Source organism: Zootoca vivipara, chromosome 1 (assembly GCF_965207765.1).
Source record: "Zootoca vivipara chromosome 1, rZooViv2.hap1.1, whole genome shotgun sequence".
NCBI lineage: Eukaryota > Metazoa > Chordata > Lepidosauria > Squamata > Lacertidae > Zootoca > Zootoca vivipara.
This window is the reverse complement of record NC_142582.1, coordinates 127,529,890-127,547,589: the sequence shown is the minus strand read 5'-3', so window position 1 is coordinate 127,547,589 and position 17,700 is coordinate 127,529,890. Positions and strand designations below refer to the sequence as shown.

General features: G+C 44.0%; 2 protein-coding genes across 13 annotated transcripts in view; one reads left to right on the top strand and one right to left on the bottom strand.

The window, feature by feature from the left end:
- The first annotated feature begins 528 nt into the window (after nt 1-528).
- Nucleotides 529-6,952, top strand: JKAMP (JNK1/MAPK8 associated membrane protein). 7 transcript variants are annotated; one of them, XM_088674321.1, is made up of 8 exons: nt 529-617; nt 1,224-1,407; nt 1,577-1,659; nt 1,928-2,082; nt 2,526-2,732; nt 3,808-3,989; nt 4,467-4,543; nt 6,304-6,952. In XM_088674321.1, exons 2-8 carry the CDS (start codon nt 1,398-1,400, stop codon nt 6,520-6,522), a joined length of 933 nt encoding a protein of 310 aa, XP_088530447.1. In that variant the 5' UTR covers nt 529-617; nt 1,224-1,397; the 3' UTR covers nt 6,523-6,952. The 7 variants fall into 7 exon arrangements, with proteins under 7 accessions (XP_088530447.1, XP_034959951.1, XP_088530452.1 ...); XM_035104060.3 differs by having other exon boundaries at nt 1,571-1,659; XM_088674326.1 differs by having other exon boundaries at nt 529-757.
- Nucleotides 6,857-17,700, bottom strand: part of CCDC175 (coiled-coil domain containing 175) — a 33,762-nt gene continuing 22,918 nt past the window's right edge. For 2 of the 6 annotated variants that reach the window (XM_088674244.1, XM_088674256.1), the window contains 6 exons: nt 13,871-14,023; nt 11,643-11,745; nt 9,920-9,963; nt 8,777-8,938; nt 7,876-7,996; nt 6,857-6,980 (listed from right to left, as the gene is read on the bottom strand). In XM_088674244.1, the coding sequence (XP_088530370.1) occupies nt 7,976-7,996; nt 8,777-8,938; nt 9,920-9,963; nt 11,643-11,745; nt 13,871-14,023 (483 nt within the window). In that variant the 3' untranslated portion in view covers nt 6,857-6,980; nt 7,876-7,975. Of the gene's footprint in view, nt 6,981-7,875; nt 7,997-8,776; nt 8,939-9,919; nt 9,964-11,642; nt 11,746-13,870; nt 14,024-17,048; nt 17,199-17,700 lie in introns of those variants that run through there. The other 4 variants (XM_088674250.1, XM_060271220.2, XM_088674264.1 and 1 more) reach the window with 4 other exon arrangements.

Genomic DNA, 17,700 nt, shown 5'->3' with positions numbered 1-17,700 from the left:
GTCAGAAAACCTTAAAAAAAAACCACCTCTCCCTCAAGAGGCATGGGTCGCAAAACGGCAGGCGGCGTAAATATAGAGATACGTATATTGTAGAGTTACACACACCTCATTGAATTTTTTGTCACTTCCGGGTTCGCTTCCATGTGCTTCGCCCATTTTTCTTCTGACGCAGTGGCGTCTATTTATTTATTTGAAAAAGATTATATCTTGGTTTTTAAAAAAAATATTACTACAGCTGGGCTCCTTAAACAGCTTATAAATTAAGAATTTAACAAGGATCTAGGACCTGACTGCTTCATCTTAAGGCATGCGCCTCTCTTTATTTTTCTAGCTATACTATGAAAAAAAGCCGAATATAATAGACCACGCCCCCTCCCCGTTCAGTCTCAGTGCCCAATGAAGAGAGGAACTTAGTCCAAGCCACGCCCCACTCGCCACCGAGAGGAGGTACCGAACGCGACCGCCACGCCTATCGGGGGCGTGGCTAGGTGAAGCCGACAAACCAATCAACGAGAACTAGACGAGCCCGAGAGGAAGTGACGCAAAGCCAGCTGCTGTCGCTGCCCGGTTAGCTGTCAAGAACCCGGATGATTTTTTGGGTGAATAGGTGGAGATGGGTGAGTTTTGTGTGCTGTTTGTTACCTTTTCCCAGGTGATAGGTGCTGTTTCTTCCTGCTGGGCAGCTGACCAGGCGGTGCAGGCCGGTTTCTTAGCTGCAAAAGCAAGCAGTCTTGCAGTATCCTAAAAGCATAGACAGGTAGATAATATAGTAAATATAATTCTTCCTAGGGGAGGGAGGGTGGGGAGGGTGGAGAAGAGATATTTGTTGCATCTCAGCTTTCGTGGGCTAACATGCCTTCGTGGGCTAAGGAAGCGTTGCCCTCAACAGGAGAGAGGTGTTACAACTCCCATCATCCCTCGGGGAACCGAGGTTGGGACAGGCTGAGTTCTAAGTTACTGGAGGGAAACCTGTGTGGCTTTTTAAATTTAGCATTCCAACTCGTCAGCTGGCACACTGAATGGCTGTGGATGATGGGAGTTGCAGTTCAGCAACATTGAGGGGGGGGCTGCTCTTGCAGCAACAGGAATAGTAATAATTGATGGTGGTGATAATGATGACTACTACTACAACAACAACAACAACAACAAATGAGCCTATAAGAACCCCTAAGGCTGCAAAGAAACATCTTTTATGACCCAGGCTTCTCTCCCCTTTCCTGTAGACCCCCTCCCAATGATGTCAGATTTTCTGTGTCAGATGACAGCACTTCTAAACATTCCCTTTCTCTGAGCTCTCTGATGTTGGAATAGTTTTAATGTGGAAGCTGTTGCATGTTTACCTGGTTCTGCGTTCCGTGATTAGGGGGCAAAAGCTAACTGAAAGCTAGTAAAGCAAGATGTTTGAAGGTATTTGTGTGCAAACTCTTATTTTTTATTTTTTTTAATGTATTTTTATTGAAGATTTCTTGGTTTACAAAAGTATGTGCAATGTCTCTTTTTTCAAGTTTGCAAACTGTTATTAGCTTACAAGTATCTGCCACTCTTTTGGCCTTTTTATCTTTTGTATAAGTTGTAGATATTCAGCCAGATTGCCTCGGGCTTTATTGTGGAAGAACAGCGGAATTTATAAATGGGACTGAAATCCATGGCGATTGTGGGGTAAGTAGAGGATCATGAAAAGGCACTTGAGTATTTGAAGCTGGTGCAGTATAATGTTTTAACTGCTATTATTCAACCATTAGTGGGTTTGGCTGGGAAAAAGATGGCCTAAACACATTTTGGGCTCAATGAAACTGCTTGTCCCTCAAATGCAGAACATTATTCAGTCCTGTTCCTTTTTCTGTATCCCTTTCCCAAGCAATTTTGTGTGTGTGTACAAAACGTTAATAGATCTTTTAATAAAGCAATATGTGATTAAACTCTCCAGGTGTGTCCAAGAGGGCAAAGGACAGATGCTCACAAAATCTGTCGGCCATGTATGGGGTCTCCAGAACGATACGATTGGCTTTACCTTGGCTTTATGGCAATGCTTCCTCTAATTTTGCATTGGTTCTTCATTGAATGGTATTCAGGGAAAAAGAGGTAAATGTTTCCTGTTTCAAAAAAAAGAAACCAAATGTAACTTTTGAATCTAAATATGCACTTAGGCGCTTGGGGGGGGGGGAACCAGCTACCCTGCAAGTTCGATGACTGCTTACCCAGCTTTGGGAAGGCAGCACAAGGGCTCTGGGATGCTGACAGAGCCCTCACGCCTCCTTCCCTAATCTGGGTGTCTTGCTTACCTGGCTTTGGGAAGGTGGTGGGAGGGCTCCAGGATGCTACCAGAGCCTTTGTGCTGGGTATACCCACAATCAGAGTTTTGCATGGGTGAGACGGTGGGAATAAATAAATGGAGAGTGGGTTTCTTCTGCTGCTCTTTCCTTTATTCTCTCCCACCCACTCAAAGCTACAATTGCACAAGTCTAATAAGTATAAGATGCAAATTACCTGTACTGATTTTGATTCCTTCTTTCCCCCCTTTCCAGCTCCAGTGCTCTGTTCCAGCACATCACTGCTTTAATTGAATGCAGCGTGGCAGCCATCGTTACTCTGCTTGTGAGCGACCCCCTGGGCTCCCTGCATATCCGCTCCTGCAAGGTGGTGATGCTTTCTGACTGGTACACCATGCTCTACAACCCGAGTCCTGATTACATTACCACTATTCATTGTACCCACGAAGCAGTCTACCCTCTGTGAGTATCTTGTCCCATAGCCCCTTGGCTTATCTGCGAGATTGCAATTGTTTTGTAAAAATCCCCACCTCTTAACAGCTGTTCCCAAACAGGTAATCTTGGTGTCTTGATCCTGTGTTATCTACGCATGCTTACTTACAAGCAAGCCCCATTGATGGGGATTACTCCCAGCCTTATATAGTTGCAGTGGTTTTTTTTTACTACTCTGCCCATATTTGCTAGGTCAAACCATGGCTTAGAATGAACGCATCGGCTTCTGGGAGGAAATTGCATCTGCTTTGCTCCTCCTTGGTCATTTTAGCTCCATGCTGCAACTAAGCCAAGGTCCGGGTTAGCATGTCATCTGAACCTGGGATCATGCTCAGAGGAATCATGGAATTGTACAGCTGGAAGGGATCCCAATAATCATCTAGTTCAACCCCCAATTGTTCCCGAAACCCAAGACTGAACCAGGGACCTTTAGAGCTTCAGTCTAATGCCCTCCCAACTGTGGTTAAGTTCTCCCCCCACATAACCACAACCTGTAGCCAAAGTTTGTTCTTGGCTTAGCTGCTGTGCCACGCTGAGCTAAAGGGACCAGGAAAAGAACAAAGCAAGTGTGATCTGCTCTCTGGGAGCACACTCATTTAAGCTGTCCCAGTAAGCCATACTTTGACATGGTGAACATGCCTATGACCAAGAGGCATGGTTAAGCCCCTCCCTCCCTGTCACTCATGCCTCATATGTCTCTCCAGGGCAGTGGGGAAAAATGAAGGGGAATAAGACTCTACTGTGCATTTGTGCTGGAGGGAGAATAAGGATAAGAAATGAGATAAAAGCGGAGATTATGCAGATTGCCATGACTTGGGGTACAAGATCTCCAGGGCCTGGATTTGTGGGCCAGGAGGGCGTAAGAAAGTAGGAGACAGTGCTGAAGTGAAGAAACAGCATCGTAGCAAGGATTTTGCATAATTGGGGCTGGGGCAGATATAGAACTTGTGGCATATATGTGTCTTGTGTTTGTTGGGCATATCAAGAGTAAGGTGTGAGGTTTTTGGCACTACTGTGCTCTGATATAAACAATTCTCTCTTCCAGCTACACCATTGTATTTATATACTATGCCTTTTGTTTGGTGTTGATGATGATGCTTCGACCCCTTTTGGTGAAGAAGATTGCTTGTGGGCTAGGGAAGTCTGATCGATTTAAGAGCATTTATGCAGCTCTCTACTTCTTCCCGATCCTAACTGTGCTTCAAGCGGTTGGAGGCGGCTTGCTCTGTAAGTCACCTTTATTTTCCACCACCACCACCCACTTCCCCCTCTGCACAACCAGTGGAACAAACCAGGTAGTTGCACCTAACATGCAAACCAAGAACTATGGTTAATGGCTTCCAAACAAGCCACATTTGGAAGCTAACTTTCAGTTTAATCTGGCATGTTTGGATGTTAACCATACTTCCTGCCTATCCTGGATTATTAAAGCAGGATTTGAGTGACTGAGTGTGGCAGCTGCTTAAGAGTTCATACCACTCACTTTTGGTTACTACAAGGATACAGAATTTTATTATATCTATTTCTATCCAACCTTTCCCCCCACTCTGGCACTGGGTAAAGTCAGGTTGATAGAACTCAGTGGGACTTAGTTTTGAGTAGGCATGCTCAGGATTGCACCCCATAACAACTATAGCTTCTGCATGACTGGTGCGGTAAAATTGTGTTGGTGTGTCAATGTAACGTACAACTGTTTTCTTCCAGACTATGCTTTCCCTTACATCATCATAGTGTTATCTCTCGTCACCCTGGTTGTGTATCTGTCAGCTTCCGAAGTAGATGTAAGTAAAATACTGTTTCATTTTAAAATATATACTTTTCAAAAAGTGACCTATAACGGAAGGGATAAAATGGAAAATGGAGAAAATGGTCGGGAATAAGTGACTGAAATTCCTTGCGCAATTCCGCAGGGGATTACCCCACCCCACCCCCACTCCAGGTGTCTATCCTGCCATTCTTTAATTGTTTTGGCCCACTCGTGCTAGAGACAGCTGAAGTCTTTGGCTTTGTTCACACTTCCCACACTGGAGAGGGAGATAACCTCTCTGTTTGTTTTGATTTGTGGGGGGCTCTGATCAGCATTCTGAACAGTCAGAATATCAGGAGAAGCTTAAGAACTAGCTGGTTACCATCTCATACAGTCCCTCAAGACCGAGGAGGAAAAGCAGCCGTAGCTATTGCATAAGAATCCTTCCTCGTTAGTATTATTGCCTGGCTTTTCAAAGAAGCTGTTCCCTGCCTGATGTCACCCGACTATTTTAATCTTTAGCCAAGGATTTCTGGGTGGGGTTGCACCAATTATTAAAATAGCAAATGCAAATAAAGAGTGAACGACAAAATAATAAATCATCTTACACATGGTGCCAATATAAAAACAGGGTTGGTATCAGGTGGGTCTCTTGAGGAATGAGCATTCCACAAACAGGATGCTGCTAGGGAGAAGGGCTTAAGCAAAGGCATCTGTAACTGCTGCAACTGCTAAGTGGCTTCTTTTAAAGGAGAGCAGCAACTAGGGTTGCCAGACTCAATAGAGGACAGGACTTCTGTGCCTTTAATTGCCCTGCTCTCTTTTGAGTCTGGAAACCTTAAAGAGAAACCAGCAGACCCTTTGCTTGGAAATTAAACAAAGGGTCTGCTGGTTTCTCTTTAAGGTTTCCAGACTCAAAAGAGAGCAGGGCAATTAAAGGCACAGAAGTCCTGTCCTCTATTGAGTCTGGCAACCCTAGCAGCAACTGTTAGTGCTAAAGAGCAGTGTTTCCCAACCTTGTGCCTCCAGATGTTTTGGGACTACAACTCCCATCATCCCTAGCTAGCAAGACCAGTGGTCAGGAATGATGGGAATTGTAGTCCCAAAACAGCTGGAGGCACAAGGTTGGGGAACACTGCTAAAGAGGATGGTTTGATATTGTGGAATGTGTGTGCTTGCTTTCCCTCCAGAGAGAATAATGAACAGTGGACCCTCTCCTGCCTTTCCAGTTAGGGGTTTGTTTGTTTCATAAAATTTGTACACCACTTGACTGTCAAAAGAAAATCCTCAAAGCAGTTCACGGAAAAAGATAAAAATAAAATTATCAGTATGAAAAATTAATAATGATCTAAAACTTTTTAAAAGTTAAAATAGCAATGGATTAAAACTTGTGCCAACTTTCTAAAGACGTGGGCAGGCTTGTCTGGATGAAAATATTTTTAGCAGGTTCCAAATGGAGCACAGTGAAGGGGCCTGCCTGATTTCAATAGGCAGGGAGTTCCAAAGTGTAGGTGCTACCACACGAAAAGACCAAGTTATTACAAATGTGGAACGGGTATTATGTGGCACCTGCAATTGTGCCATTCCCTTCCTCAGTGCTCTCCCAAAAATATGATAAAGAGAGAAACTAAGAACAGCTTAGTTCAGATACTCTCTCCACCGAGAGACAAGATAAAAAGGAGAGGCTTCAAATGGCACCTTGATTTCATTCTGCCCCCTTCTGAAATCTCTGCTTAGCCTCAGGCAACATCTATGTAAAAACTAATGGCAACATCTTGTCTCCTGTTTTACAAGACTTTCAAGGACCTCCTTGTCAGGAAGAAAAGGCTCATTGTTCTATTCAGCCACTGGCTCCTGCACGCCTACGGGATCATCTCCATCTCAAAGCTGAACAACGTCTACCAAGACTTGCCCCTTCTGGCTTTGGTGCCAGCACCTGCTCTCTTTTACTTGCTTACTGCAAAGTACACAGATCCTTCCCGGATACTCTCTGATGGAGCAAATGGACGTTGAGCCAATAATCCAGCATTGTAGGCTGAGGTTCTCTGGGGCCCACCCACCCTTCCCCTCTTATAGGAAGCTGCCAGTTCTCTTATCAGCCAGCTTTCAGGTAAAGTTTCTTTTCTCATTAAGATCAAGGCTTAGCGCCCCCCCCCCATCAGCTAGATTCTATCCTCCTAAGCAACGTTTGTTCGCACCTGTGCACGTAATGCCTTAGAAGTGTTCCATCAGCCACAGGAGCCAGAGTCCCCGTCGCTGTTCATTGTGAAGGGTCAAGGCCCGGCCCCTGTAAACATGTTTATTATTTGCCCATGATGTGCGAACTTGAAACATTTTGTACAGCGTATCTGGAAACAGTGTAACTTTTATTTCTGAGTGCAGTATTTCATCACGTCTTGGAAGAATGGTATGTAGAAGAATAAAGCTCAGTGTTCCGACTTCAGTCCACAGGTCTTGCGGTCTCTTCATTTCTAGATAAGAGGTTTGGGAGAACAATGCAGTTATTATTTTTATTAATATCTGTTTGTAACAACAATCAATGATTTTTAAAAAATCAGTTTTTAAAAAAAAATCAATTGGACTTTAAAAAAATGCTTTTGGGGGAAATCTTTCTAAAGATAGTCTTCTATTTATGTTACATTATAGTTCAAAGGCTATTCATCAGAAAATAAGGATTTTAAGTTTTTCATGTGTACTAAAACTCAGTCTAAGTTTTGGTTTTTTTTAATTGTTTCACCACATCAGTTAACGAACATGGACATGTATGCTATAATGTTATTGCTTTAGTTAAATACATTTTTAAAATTGTTATTAAGGAAATGATTGTTTTCCTCCTTCCAATAAAGTACAGCAGAAAAGTTGTCCAAATTTAAACAGCATCAAACAGCATTATTAAACCTCACAATAATGTCATAATTATTGGTCTATGCATTTCTAATAATATAACCAAATCAATAATTTTTCATATAACTGTAAAAACAACTCTGAAAATTTATTATTCCAAAGAATGAGTCTTTCTGTAAAAAAAAAAAAAGATTTAAATCAAGTCTTACGAACTAGTGATTTCGCGATTTTAATCGACTTGATTTAAATCAAATCCACCCTGCTGTGATGATTAGGAAAATCTCCCAATTCATGTCAGCCAATTTTGCAGAGGAAACATTTTTGTGGGGGAGCATGCTCTTTCAAGCACCTACCAGGTTTTGCACCTTGCTTTCCCAGAATAAATGTTCTACCTTTCACCAGAGCAGAAGTTCTCTGATAGAGCCATTTACATCACCTATTAAAATTCTATGTCCAGGTCATCCAAATTTTGCGACAGGGAAACTTGAAATCTGCAATCCCTGTATTATGTGCTTCTCCTACCTGAGACCATTCACAAATAGGTACTGTCAGTCTTGGGCTTCCTGCTGCAGGAAAGGTAGGATAAGAAAGAAGGATAAATGTGGTAGCAGGGCCTTTGTGATTACTGTTCAGATTCCTCCCCCTAGCAAAAAGAAAGAAAAAAAAGAATGGAAAATTAAAGCTCTTTTGGTGTGTTTACTTTTCCTTTCTAAGCAAGTGAAAGGTTGTTTTCTGCTGCTCCAGAGAAGAGGACACGGAGCAATGGATTCAAACTACAAGAAAGAAGATTCCACCTGAACATTAGGAAGAACTTCCTGACAGTAAGAGCTGTTCGACAGTGGAATTTGCTGCCAAGAAGTGTGGTGGAGTCTCCTTCTTTGGAGGTCTTTAAGCAGAGGCTTGACAGCCATATGTCAAGAATGCTTTGATGGTGTTTCCTGCTTGGCAGGGGGTTGGACTGGATGGCCCTTGTGGTCTCTTCCAACTCTATGATTCTAAGTTTATTAGGGAGTGGGAACAGAGAGAACCGTGTTGGAGTACTGTGGATATCAAAGAGTTATCACTCTGTGCTAAGCAGAAATGCTGACTCAGCAGCATAAAGAGATATGATTGAGGCCCCCACGCTGGCTTCTCCCCTCCTGTGTGTGCTGATTCCTGGATGTAAGAAGCCTGCTTTATGATGATGCAAGACTGCAACCGGAAGAAAGCCCTACTTGAAATACAGCTTGACTCCTGAATGCCTCAAGTGGGGTTTCTGTACATCGCAACAAATGGCACCTGTCCTGAGCGACTGAAAATTGGAAGTGCTGCCAGAATATATTGTTCCAGATCTTCCCCGGCCGCCTTGTGCGTGGTATATTTCTGTTGCCAAGAATCTGCTTCACGGAGTGTAAGTTCTGCTGTTTCTGCAGAGTGAACTCACCTTGTCACCTGGGTCCGATTTGCTTTCTAACAGAGACTCCATTGCCATATAGTTTAGCTGCAGCCCGTCGTAAACATAGTCAAGCTTGTCGTTTCTTTTCCGGTTCTTCCTTATGTACTCATCCAGAATAATCATGACGTCTTTCTGGTACCTCAAGAAAAACTGCAGCGAAATAAAAATGGTTCACCTTCAAGTTGGGCTGTTAAATTTTCTAGTGCAAGAGGCTGGTTAGGGTTGCCCCAGCTTTTCTTGAATACCCACATTCAAATGTGTAACCATCATTTCCATCGAAAATCTGTCCGTAACTTAGGTGTTACACAGATGGCAGCAATAGTTTACAGTCGTACCTTGGAAATCAAACGGAATCCATTCCGGAAGTCCGTTTGATTACTAAAGCGTGGCTTCTGATTGGCTGCGGAAAGCTCCTGCAGCCAATCGTAAGCCCCGCCGGACGTTCGGCTTCCAAAAATAGTTCGCAAACCCGAACAGTTTACGACGTTCGGGAGCCAAAACGTTCGGGAACTAAGCTGTTCGACTTTCAAAGTAAGACTGTGTATAGTTTTGTTACAGTACAATCACATCTCATGTGGGACTTCTGTTCCAAAGGTTCTGCATATACACAAATATCATGTATACCCAAAGCTTTGGAGCTGCCCCTAAGGCTAGCGGGTGAAGCGGAGAGAGGGAGAATCACCTCTCCTCCCAGAGCCCACACATCCAGTAAGCCTTGCCCACCAAGCAAGGCTGAGAGCATGAAAAGCTCTTTTCTGGCGCAAAAAGAGCTTTTGCTTGGATTTCTCACGGAATTTCAACTATCCTACCTTCAATAGTTGAAACTGCACAAATTAAATGCATGTAAGATGCAATTGTACTGTATTTGAATCTTTTTTTTAAAGTACAAGTGGAACTTCAGTTTCAAAAGCAAGATACCCGCACGAGCTATTTCATCCAGGGGCTAAGGCAAAAGTAGTCAAAAGCCTATTTGTTATGCAATTCAAGTCCAATATGCAATATATATTTATTTTTTCCAGCCTGACAGCCAGTCCTGTATAAGCTACTCTCTCTATCGAGGGAGATGACACAGGAGAAAACCCCAGGGCACTGTGTCCCCAAAGTTGTTCTTAAACCAATACTGCGCCATACCTGTTGAAGCTTGGTGTCCTTTATCCACTTCTTGACAAAAAGTCCTAAAAGAAATTAAGACATTTTAGAGCGTGTAGGGAAATATGTGTGCCAAAAAGCCGAACTTTAAAAATGCTCCATTTAAAAGTGATTTTTATACTAAATAGAAAATCCAGACAGCAACTGACCAAATAAAATACTTTTATCAAAAGCGTTGGGTACCTGGTGCATCTAGAGTGCCAGTTAGCTTAATAAAATATCTTTCTGTTATAAACAAAAGCATCAAGAACACAATCCAACCGCTGAAAACCCGCAGCTACGTAGGAGGAGGGTTTGGTCCCAGTGGTTGGTGGCAGGGGCAGGTTTAAATTCCACTCCAGGGCAAATGACCCCTCATTCCTGCAGGGGAAAGGGAAGTTACACTGGCGATGTTTCTGTGGAGAAAGCAACCTGTCCTACTCCTCTGAAATTGAGTAGCTAATAGGGATCTCATTGTGGTTGTTGGCACTCTTCTCTCTCAATAATGGGAACACTGCAAATGCAAGAATAAAACAAAAAACTGCCCTATGTATTGTACACAGGGTGTCAATCCAGGGAGCAGTTTAAGATACATTGTTATCATTCGTACATACCTTTCTTTCTGTATGTCTGTGTGTGCATGAATACACACAGATTTCCCCTCTGACTGGCACCTCTGTTTCCACCTGGCCTTTTATGCTGATCTATGTATGGCAGCCCCAAAGAATCCCCCGGGGCATGCATTGTCTTCAGCCAGGCTTCCTCAACCTCGGCCCTCCAAATGTTTTTTGGCCTACAACTCCCATGATCCCTAGCTAGCCGGACCAGCGGTCAGGGATGATGGGAATTGTAGGCTCAAAACATCTGGAGGGCCGAGGTTGAGGAAGCCTAGTCTTCAGCGATAATGCAGCTTAGAATCATAGAAATGTAGAGTTGGAAAGGACCCTTGTGGGTCATCTAGATTCCTGCATTGCAGAGGGTTGGACTAGATGACCCTTGGGGGTACCCTTCCGACTCTACAATTCTGTGAACCTCCTGCAATGCAGGAATGGGAAGCTGCCCTGCAGTCAGAGCACTGGTCCGTCTGGCCTTTCTCTACACTGACAATGGTTCTCCAGGCTTTCAAGAGGGGGCAGCCTTCCCCAGTCCTCTCTGCGTATGCCATGGACCGGAGACCTTCTGCATTAAAAGCAGCTCCTCTGCTACCCCTTGGGCTATAGCCCTTCCCTAGAATCTCATACTGCAGCACTGCAAACGTGGGTCTGTGGCTGCTGAGTGCAGTGTGTACATTCTGGCTGAGCACCAGCTCGGAGTCACAATTCAGAGAAGACAGTTTTGATTGCTCAGCATGGCGGACCAGCCATGAGGAAAGGCAGCCATAAAGCCACAGACCTAAAATGCTTCTTGGGGAAGCCAGCCACAGCCCATATCAGTGCAGATATGTGATGACCAGTTTACTGAAAATTCATTCTGATTTGTCTGTACTGATTTGTCTGTTACGTCAAGCAATTGTTACCCCATGCTTTGCGGTGGTTTTTTCGGGGGGGGGGGGGAGGTGGTTAAGTAGGTTTGTTGTGCAAGAGTGCCAAATCCGATTTAATTGTGTGACCTGAGTCTGCAGCTATGTGATTGATTCCCAACTACGAAACAGCAGCGGTCTGGAAGCAACCTCCCAATGCAGGGCTTTTGTATTGCAGCAATCAACTTCATGCCACACGTCACTCACCATGAAGCTCTTTTATAGCTTTCTGGGTTTCTTGCCTCTCTGACTGAAAGAGTTTTGCCTCACTTTCGATTTCAGCGATATCTTCTTTGAGAAAGGCAATGCCCTGGCGGGGTAAAAACATTCCCAGTGTCAGCATCTGATGTGTCCTTGTTAATGATATACAACAAGCCTATCATTTCTTAAGACGCACCTTGTTTTTCTTGTGGGAGATTGCAGTCAAATACGACTAGCAGGCATAGGGCTAGTTAGTGCACGAAGTGGTAAAGGACCACAGAGTTCTATTGCTAGATAGGCTCAGCTAGGTCACACCCCCTAGAGGGAGGAAGTGAAGCCTTTTGCTCTTCCTTTCTCTCTCTGCATCATGTAACCCACTGAAGGAAGACATGTCTAGGCTTGCTCCCAAGCTTAAATCACATGTTTGGAACTATATTCTGTATTTTCTACACAAGAGTATTTTGCATACGTTATCCTTGCTGATGAATGGAACAATGCAGGATTGAGATCCTGAATTTGTAAGTAAACCATTTTAAACTTACTTAAGATTGTGCAGTCTGTGTTGGCATTTCACCCCTCCCATTGCAAGAATCGCCTGATCTTTTGTTTTGCTCTCATGTTATGAGAAAGGAGGGGGCGGAAGCTGCTCTTTGCTTCTTCCGTCTCTGATACTGAAAAGTTTTCGCTCTTATCTCTGTATAGATAAGATGGCTGCATGGGAACTGCTCTTCTCATGTATGTCTGTCCATTACTCTGCTGCATTTGAGGTGTTCACAATGAGCAGATGTGAGTCCATTGCACCAGGACCTGTTCTCCGGGAACGCTGTGTCTACGTTCCTGTGATCGAAAGGTCGGTGAAGGTGCTCTAGTCCCCTAGCCCATGCACATGCTTAAGACATGGGCTGAACAGGGCATACTGACAGTCTGCTCATTGCACGGGAGTAAAAACAGGTCAGCTGCTGTGTACAGCTGGAGGAGATTTAAAAGGTCTAACAACCTATATTCCTAACGCTTTACTGTGCTGCTTATTTTTGTGAGTTTAATACTCTGCTACTGGGGCTCACTGTGTGCTAGACCTGTGATTTGAGTCCTTGTAAGTACCTGAAAGTACCCTTGCACACTCATTAAACCACCCAACGTTTACCCCTTCGATTCCGGTTCTATTTAGAAATTTCCTGTGACCTAAGAAGGTTTGGATGAAAACATACAAATTTTACAGTGAATATGACACCTCTCCATTCACTTCTATATGCCTCTTTCACACATGTCTGGACCTTGTGTACTCTGCTCCAAGGAAATCTAAATTCCATGGGCAGGATTGACTATTTAAAATTTGCATAATTACTGAATTTCCCCAAGCTATCTTGAAATTGCACACCAGCAATTTTTCTGTAAACCGCAGTGATTTAAGAAGGAAGCCTGGGTTGGGGCAGCTGGTGATGTACAAACTTTAAGAAAATGGAGGGATGGCAGAGATTTGGTTTATGGGCCACATTTCAGGGGGAAAGGCATAGCAGCTCCCCCCAAGTTCTGTGTGGAAGGGTCATAGTTCGGTGGTTTGTATACAGAAGGCCCCCGGTTCAATCTCTGGCATCTTCCAAGAAGGGCTGGGAGAGATCAGGGTCTGAAATCTTGGTGTGCATATGCAGTGAATGGTCATATAGCAGCTGAATGGCAGACAAGTAAGTTTTCATGGGCCAGGAAGCCCATGAAATGCATGACAGAGGCTCCTAAGTGGGTTGGCACAGAGGTAGAGAAAAAGAGGGGGAATATTACAAAGTGAGGCCAAAGGCAAGAGAGAGCAAGAAATGGGATCAATCACTGTACTGGGAATCCACAACCCAGTCAAATGAGCAACCACAGTGAGCATGACACCCTCCCTGCAGCTAGCAGCTGCCAGAGACAAACAGGCAGAGCAAGATCACCAGGATAAAATAACGCCTTAGAATGGCTTCCTGCAGTGGGGCAGCCATTTCTAGGGTTTTCAGGGACCAAACTGCACAATGCCAACTTTTCCCCGTTTGGCAGCTTCCTGTTTTGGTGCACCCAGAATACATGCATTCCTCGCTACAACAAAAATATCCAAAAAGTAATAATGAAGTACAATAAACAACATTTTCTTCCTGGTCCTTGTATTGGTTTGTGTGCCACGCTATTGCGATAGGTTATCTTCCACTTGCTGAAGGTGTGGGCTGTGGTGCTTGATGTGCCAGAGGCAGACTTGGACTACTCACTGCTCTTAATCTGTCGTTTTCTCCATTCAAAATGTACAGCCTCCTATTAATCTCATAGATGTCTCTCTCAAGGTACTTCAGAGAATGTGTGAAGCTTTGCAGCTGCTTTAATGCTTTCTCCCTGTTGTCCTTTATTACGTTCTTTGCGTAAGACTGTGAGGAAAGGTTAGTTAGTTAGTTAGGGAGCACTTACAGTCTAATAGAGGCTATATAAAAAGGATGGGGAGGAGGCAGGAAAACAAAGTAGGGCACTAATTCTTCCTAAATTCAGGGCTGCTGCTCATGCTACTCTAGCTGTGACATCCCTTGTTTCCATGTGCAAATGAATCGCCATGGGGCAGTCTCCCCCGATACAGCTTCCATTCTGCCCAGTGTCAACTCAAACAGCACCACACGTAGACCTCCCAGTGCTTGTGCCAACCAAGGCAGAAGGGAAAAACACTCTTTTGCTGCAACGGCTCCCAGGCTGGCACCAAGAAGAGGCCTGGATTCTGCCCACTGTTGTCACGTGATGGCTGCAGGGTCTACACTGAATCCATCAGATCCTACACCAGCCCAGCCCCTTCCTGAAACTCCCTTTTGGCTACCACTGGTAGTAGCTTCTCTGCCTGCACACCTTTTGGCCGGGTGCTCTTTGCTAGCAGGACTTCCCCACCAATAGAAGAGGTCATCCGAGGGAGGGGCAGCTGCACCCCATCCAACGGGTGGGAGTTTGGATTGCTCTGTTATTTATCCAGCAACGCCTTGGGCCTCTCTATTTGGCTCCTAGGATTCTCCCCAGGCCACACCCTCCCCCCAGCCACACCCCTCACTGGCCCTCTTTCCCATCTTGGGGTGTTTGTGCCCAGCTGGAATTAAGCCTTTTCGCCAGCCTGGACGGAAGGCAGAGAGGGATGTGTGAGGGGTTGTAGGAACAAGTCTACTATACAATGGTAAAATCCTACAAACTGCACAAATATTTTGTATGTTTTAAAGTAGGGTTGTAATCTTTTTACTGGCTTTACCGTTTTATTGTTTGTAAACCACCTTTAGGTTGTTGTTTTCCTCTACAATCTAGCAATGTATAAATTTTATGTAATAAATAAAATAATGAAATTGTCAAATTTGTTATTCTGCCCATCACTGATATGCACACACACCCCTGCCTGGAAGTTGGAACGCAGTCTTTTTTTAAGTAATAATTTTTATTTGTTTTCAATTAAATGCTCTAGTTATCTCCCGCTTGGACTACTGCAATGCGCTCTACGTGGGGCTACCTTTGAAGGTGACTCGGAAACTACAACTAATCCAGAATGCGGCAGCTAGACTGGTGACTAGGAGCGGCCGCCGAGACCACATAACACCGGTCTTGAAAGATCTACATTGGCTCCCAGTACGTTTCCGAGCACAATTCAAAGTGTTGGTGCTGACCTTTAAAGCCCTAAATGGCCTCGGTCCAGTATACCTGAAGGAGCGTCTCCACCTCCATTATTCTGCCCGGACACTGAGGTCCAGCACCGAGGGCCTTCTCGGTGGTGGCGCCTGCCCTGTGGAATGCCCTCCCAACAGATGTCAAAAAGGAAAACAACTACCACACTTTTAGAAGACATCTGAAGGCAGCCCTGTTCAGGGAGGCTTTTAATGTTTAATAGATATTGTGTTTTATTCTTCTGTTGGAAGCCGCCCAGAGTGGCTGGGGAGACCCGGCCAGATGGGCGGGGTATAAATAATATATTATTATTATTATTATTATTATTATTATTATTATTATTATTAATTATTATTATTACAATAATCCAATAATAGCCTCATTATAACAATGCCTAATTATAAACATAATTCCTAATACAAATGATTCAAATACCAAATTATACAATTTAGGTTTCCCATCCCCACCGCCCCACCCCCACCCCCATGTGCTAGAATCGATGGTTTGATAATTTACATTATTTGTGAAATTCTGTCTTTGGGCCAAAAAAGGTTTTCCTTATCTTCAGTTTAGCTAATGGCCACATTCTGCAGTGGAGCCAGCCATCCCATAACCCAGACCTGAGGAAGAGGCCGTTATTGTGTGGCCTCCTTGTGTGACCTATTTAAATAAGCTGCATGCTGGTCAGTGCCACTTCTCCAGGAAACTTGTCCTTCTCACCTTAAAGTTCCCAAGTGACCAGCTTAACTCCATCAGCAAAATAACAAGGAGATGATAGTCAGCATGTGGTGTGGTTGTCTAGCAAAGTAGTGTACTAGCTGTATTTAAACCAGGCACCCCCAAAACTTCGGCCCTCCAGATGTTTTGGACTACAATTCCCATCTTCCCCAACCACTGGTCCTGTTAGCTAGGGATCATGGGAGTTGTAGGCCAAAACATCTGGACGGCCGCAGTTTGGGGATGCCTGGTTTAAACATTAGGATTAGGAAGCTTTTGGACTTCTGCTTGGGCGCGACGGATGGCGGCCGAACATTCCACCGCTCCGACCGTCCAGGGGCTCAGAGGCTGTTGTGGGAGTAAAGCAGCCTCCCAAATGCTTCCCGGGGGAGGGAAGATGCAGTCTCACCCGCGGCTGCCCATTACCCGGTCCCAAATTCGGAAGGAAGGAGGGGCCGGGGGGCATTGGGTGGAAAGCCCCCTGGATGGCTCGGCACTCCCGGACACTGTCTCCGCCTGCGTGCCAAGTTCCATGATTTAAGAAGAATAATTGGAATTAAATTTATGGACATGCTTCAAACGATGGGGAGGAAGACACTGCCAGAAAATTCAGCCACTGAGAGATAAGAGAGTTGAGGAAACATCGCGTTAAAGATAGCGGTATGTCGGACGGAACAGAAAGGGGAGTGAGACTCTTTTATTTTTATGTTTCAAGATTACACTTAACACCTTCCCTGGAAGAACCGTCTAAAATACTTAGAACAAGCGAGAAATTATAAAATATAAACTGTGTGGATATTGAAATATATATAACGGACGATGTATTTGTATTTGCTTTGATAAGCTTGTAAGATCAAAGCTTTCCTAATGTGGTTACATCAGCAGCTGGAGTTTGTTAAAATTCTTTGTGGACAGTTTTAATAAGATTTATGGCTTGTGACGTAGTTATAATTGAGCCCACCAAAATGGAGGCCGGGTAGCGGAAGAGCATTCAAAGGGTGAGGGAGCCATTGGTTTGTTATTAGATGTGTTTAATATCTGGACTTGACTGACCCTTGCCTGGAAAGACTGTAAATCTGCAACCGGAGAAATTAATGAGCAGAAGCAGAAGCTCGGACATGATTTATTGGATTTTCAAGATGGCGACTGCTCATGATAAACTGTTGGTGGGACCTGGTAAACATTCCAGTCTGGAAAGAGAATCTGTAAGGATTTATGGGGAAGCTGGACATAAAATTCACACAGAAACAGAGACTCTTTGTTAAATCTCGCTCGAAAACATCTCAGAGGCTGTGAGAAGATAGAAGGAGAATAATAAATAGAACTGTTGGAAAAGATCTGGATTATGTTGGACTATAATGATTGGAAAGGATTTGGAATTTTGATTAGAAAGGCAGTAATTATCGATGTATAGAATCCTCAGAATTTGAAGCATGGGAAGTCAAGAAATTTTATAATTTGGCATAATATTGGGATTAATGGATATGCATTTGTATAATTTGGAATAATTGGTATGGTATGATTGGTTTGTAAGTGAAAATTTTTAATAAAAATTTATTTTAAAAAAAAAGGATTAGGAAGCTTTTACTGGTCTGCAGCTTCAAGTTGTGTGCATATTTACCTCTGGGGTGCTTGGATAAGGGACCAACCACCACAGAAGCCGGACTGCCAGAAATGTGATGCCCGCAAAGCACAGAGTCATACC